This window comes from Ruditapes philippinarum, unplaced genomic scaffold (assembly GCF_026571515.1).
Source record: "Ruditapes philippinarum isolate M1 unplaced genomic scaffold, ASM2657151v2 ctg2752_1_1_1_1, whole genome shotgun sequence".
NCBI classification, from domain to species: Eukaryota; Metazoa; Mollusca; class Bivalvia; order Venerida; family Veneridae; genus Ruditapes; species Ruditapes philippinarum.
In genome coordinates this window covers 86,979-91,987 of record NW_026859253.1, presented here as the reverse complement: position 1 = coordinate 91,987, position 5,009 = coordinate 86,979, and the positions used below count along the sequence as shown (strand labels likewise).

Sequence of the window (5,009 nt, the reverse complement as noted above, 5' to 3'; positions counted from 1 at the left end):
GATGGTTTCTCAGTAAGCTTTAGTGTATATTTTAAAAATGGTTGATCTTTGTGACTACACGTTAAATTGACTTACATCAATACGTTGATTTTATTGCGCTTGTAACAAGTTTGACATCATTTTATTGTTGGAAAGTTCCAAATCTATGCATACGTTCAACAGATATTTAAAAAGCATTTCTATTGTTTTAAAACTTACAAGGCAAGTACCTTTGTGCTGCCACATTTTCTTTAATTTTCCCTTTGAGTTAATTGTTTGAACGCGTTTCTGTGTTTAAGAATCACATACTGCTTGCGTTGGCGCTAAGGGGCATTAGGGATATGAACTGTTTCATTGTCTCTTTAAAAAATACCCGCGCCAAGTTTTTTTTCTTTATCGCTTTGGACGAATATCTTCTTTTCAGAACTTATAAGAATTGCGAACGAAACGTTGAGTAAATAATTATAACTTAAAGAGCCAATGATTCGAATATGAATTATATTATTTCATTACCCTAATAATACCATTAATGTATAGGGCCTTTAATACAATGAAAGACGGGCTTGATAAAGTGAGTGGTAGTTTAACTGATGCTGGTAATGCAGTAATTGATACAGCTGGACTACTTGGGGACGGACTTACAGATTTAGGACATAGTTTGACTGATGGTCTCAACAATGCTGGTCATGAAATCGAACATATTGGAAGCAGCATCGGTCATGCCATTGAAGGTACAAGAAACAAAATGATTAATTAAATTCAACAAGTAAAAAAAAAGAATCTGACTATATAGGATGTCAAGGTTAGCAAAGCACTAACCGTTTAAACGTTTAACCGGTCGTACATAAAATAGATTTAGCAAATTAACTTTGTTTCTTTATGACAAGATATGATATTTAGTTCATATTTTGTTATACTAAACAATATTACAAAAGATATCTTCAACACGATAACAATATATATCTAATTAGAGAGTTGATTTCCCACTGAGGCCGTTCCGTACATAGTAAGCTAGCAGACAATTGAGTGCGTTACAAAAAAAAATACAAACACACACACACACACAAAAACAACACACACACGCATACGCACACGTACGCACGCACACGCACACACACGCACACGCACACGCACACACACACACACACACACGCACACACACGCACGCACACACACACACACACACACGGGTCTAAAAACATCATGTCATATATTGTCATAGTTAAATAAAGGTATTATATAAAATCATTCCTTAATTTCTTTGGCTTTTGGTCACAAACACAAACGCTACACTCTATCAAAAATCTTTTAACATAAAACACGACTTGGACATCTGTTACATAGATAAAACTGGTTTTCAAACAATATTAAAAATAAACAAAAACTTTTACCATCAAGTATAAATAAAGTATCTCAATAAAATAATTTTTCATGAAAAATAATGTCAATTCATCCGTAACTATGTTCGTACAAAAGCTAATGAATATACAAATTCATTTATAATGGCGAATCGTTGTCACCCTAGTTTTATTCTGAAACGCACCGAAATGAGGTCAGTTTAACGCAATTCATTTATAAAATGCCAGATTAAAGTTTCGTCATGGGTAAACTAACGGAAAAAATCAGTTTGATATGTAAGAATACAAACCGGTCATAACTGTTAATCTTAAAATCATGAAACTTGTTTTCATTACATTCATTCGTTTAATTTTGAAAAAGCAATACATGTACATGTATACCGTTTACTTTTACTGTTTTTTTATTTTATCATATATGTTCTTAAATAGTTTCTTTTCCAAATTACAGGTATCTTCGGGAAGAAAAGAGAAATCGATGCCAAGACAAGACATTGTATGGAAAAATGCGCTTCTTGCAGACCATTGCTCTTACCTACCCAAGCTGAAGTGATCACTGCTGGTATGCATTCTTATTAAATGATTGAACATTTCTGCAATCTATTCAAACTGACATGATCACTGTAAAGATGCATACTAATTGTCTAGAAAGATGCGTGATTCCTTCAGTTCAGTTGATGTTTATCTACAAAGCTTTCACTTTGACAGTCAGTAGGTCTTGATCATGTTTTTGAATTCAACAAAAACTCAAGTAAACTCAAAACCTATTGATACTGTATGATACGGATAACTCGTTTAATACGATCGCGGTTGATACCTTTCAAAAGTGATCAAAGTAGTAGTTCAAAGTATATAATTGTATAAAACAACAAAGGCATTTTGTATTGTATTATATACTTAAAATGCACGTGACGCCTCAGAAACGTTAGAGGCAAACATGAGTATTGTGAAGCACGAAAGATGCATATAACCTATAGAAAGTAAAGCTAAATGTGAAAGTATTGTTTATACTCTTAAAAGTAGGATACTTTAAACAAAATTGTATTTTGACTTTTATGCAAAAAACTAAATCCCCATAATTTGCATGTTGCAAAAAGAATCGCCTGTAATCAATGGTCAGAGAAGAGTACAGCCAGTAAATAACAAAATTCTGTACACATGTTAAAACAAAGAGCTATAATAATTATAGGTGGCAGATGATATGAAATCCGTGTATAATACGAAACAATGATAATGCCTGGTGAATACATATTTTTATTATATTTTTCTTTTTCGTTTTGAATGATTTTGAATTTATGATTGTAACTGTAGTATGCGGAGCCGACATTGTCAAAATGAATACCACCATGACTAGCAAGGTCAGCAAGCTTCAGAAAGTGTATGACGCCGCTCTAGATAAGACACATCCTATCATTACAAAGGTCAGTAACATGACTTAATATAACATGATTTTATCATCATTCCAAAATGTTATTATATAGGTTTACATAATAATTTCGGTGAACTTCAAATATGCGAAAATTGTGTCTGTTCACCAACAGATAAAGAAAATGTTGAATTAAAAAGGCACAATTTGGTATCATTCATTTTTAATAAAATCTGTACTTTTCTTCATAAAGTCAAAGTATTTGCTTGCATAACTTCTCTTTGACAGTATTAGAATGAACTATTTATTTACTTTTACTCGGAGTTGAATCATAATGAATTTTACGGCATTATTTACTACAATTTAAGTATTATATACTCGTATTTATTTAATATGGATTATGAGTTAGACTCAGTGCTCCATTTCACTTTAGCAGCCCTGATAAACTTCCATCAATAACAAGACATTTTTGAGATATTAAAGAAAAATGCAAAACTCTAGTGAAATGTCAATAAGCCTTAAACAAAAGGATATACATGTATACGCAATATACTCTTTCAAATCTTAAACATCAGTCAAATATTCTTCTTTATGTTTTATACGTCAGATGGCTACCTGAATGTGTTCTGCCACGGCACGTATCCTGCGATCCTTTAATTGTATATCGTAATTTCATTTTGGCAATGCTGTCTGTTTCCCTTGTTTTGGACACAAATCATATAATATCTTAACATCACATGACCTCTTTTTGTTGATTTAATGCCTTTATGGTTTAATGGTTCGGTGTCTTCTTGGTGCCCTGCTGTTATGACTGGAGTGTGTTGTGGCAGCGTTCTGTGAACATGCCTCTGTCTTGTTGACCTTTGTTCTGTTTTTTTTAGAATGTATAACTTATTTTATAATAAAGTTAAAAGTATTAAATTCTTTAACGGTGTTCACATGTTGATGTATAACCAACTTTTCAAACAAAAATAGAGCTGAAGATACATCAAATGTTGAAGAAATGCTTGAAATGTTCACAATCAAAGTGACAATTTGCTTGCTTCGAGCAAATGATGATGGAATGATGAATTAAATAGCTGCTTAACAATATCTTCACAATTCAAGAGCCATTTCTATACATTGGACTGGACTTATTGTATGCAACTTTTTTATTTAGAAACATACCTTGCAGGGTTTATAGATCTAAAATGTTAAGGGTTATTTACTTATATGTAATTGTAATTTTAGCTTCAATACGACCCTACTTCAATGAATAGCAAGATGCAATTAAGCAATGTACACATCACCGTGCACTTGAACGGACATGACATCTCTTACAAGACAGCTGTACCCTACTCAATGATGAATATGCCCGATACTGCCAAAAAACATGGCAATGGAATATTGGGGAAAAGTCGATGCCTGAAATTAATGATATTCTATGTTGTTAAACTACTTGTTGAAAATAAAGAGAATAAAAAAGTTTTGTTGTATATCATGTACTAAGTACAACATAAAAAGTAAATGTAGATTGCTCTAACAGAAATCGTTTCTAATATTTCAATTCAAAAAGTAATGAAGAAATATGCTTTTATGTAATTATTTTGTCATTTAATGCCCTTTTTGTAAATATTTTCACAATCTTATCCCTTACAATTAGACAAGTAAGAGCTCGAATTGTTTTAAAAATGATTTTGCTAAAATTAAAATGTAAGGGTACGAAAACAAGTATCAAAACGTTACGAAAGTAGATCGTTTTTTCTTCGAAATGCAGTAATATGTATCTTGTTACACTATCCATTAAATGTAAACTCATGGCTTTATTTAGGACACAGGACTGTCTCTCTAAAAGGAAACAATACGTGCAAAAATGTTCATATAAGTAGATCCACAAGAAATTTCAGGTTTATACAATACATTTTGTATATTTAGTAACCGTTCAGCTATGGAGTTTATGTATATAAATATCATAAGTAAAGTTAATCACCTATTCTGGCGCTTGTTAATGCGATTTGCCTTGTCCGAAATTATATTAGATTTTGCAAATTCTTGACAAATGGTATTCTCATTCTCCTTACTTTCCATTTGCAACTGCGTTTTAATTAATCTGAGCTTTCAATATTTTGCCGTGTTTTGGCGTTCTTAAAGGTCGTCAATTTGCTTTCTTAATTTTTGAAACGAAAGATAGTTGATTTATATTTTAGCAATGGCAACAGAACTTCAGAAAATAGCTTTTTAGTTAAACATTTCCACTTTTATCCAAAAAATCATTTTAAGTTAGACAGCCAGAAAGAAAACATTTCTGGCTGATAGGCTAAAACGACGAT

The 5,009-nt window shown here is 31.8% G+C and overlaps 1 protein-coding gene across 1 annotated transcript; it reads left to right on the top strand.

Annotated features, from left to right (window-relative positions):
• Positions 1-523: 523 nt before the first annotated feature.
• Positions 524-4,188, top strand: LOC132755809 (uncharacterized). The gene is made up of 4 exons (XM_060746728.1): positions 524-710; positions 1,786-1,896; positions 2,646-2,755; positions 3,931-4,188. Exons 1-4 carry the CDS (start codon positions 530-532, stop codon positions 4,186-4,188), a joined length of 660 nt encoding a protein of 219 aa, XP_060602711.1. The 5' UTR covers positions 524-529.
• Positions 4,189-5,009: the final 821 nt, after the last annotated feature.

Coding starts and splice junctions, on each gene's coding strand:
- LOC132755809 (XM_060746728.1), top strand. CDS start 530: ATGAAAGACGGGCTTGATAAAGTGAGTGGTAGTTTAACTGATGCTGGT. Junction 1,897..2,645: donor AGCTGAAGTGATCACTGCTG/GTATGCATTCTT, acceptor TTGTAACTGTAG/TATGCGGAGCCGACATTGTC. Junction 2,756..3,930: donor CACATCCTATCATTACAAAG/GTCAGTAACATG, acceptor TTGTAATTTTAG/CTTCAATACGACCCTACTTC.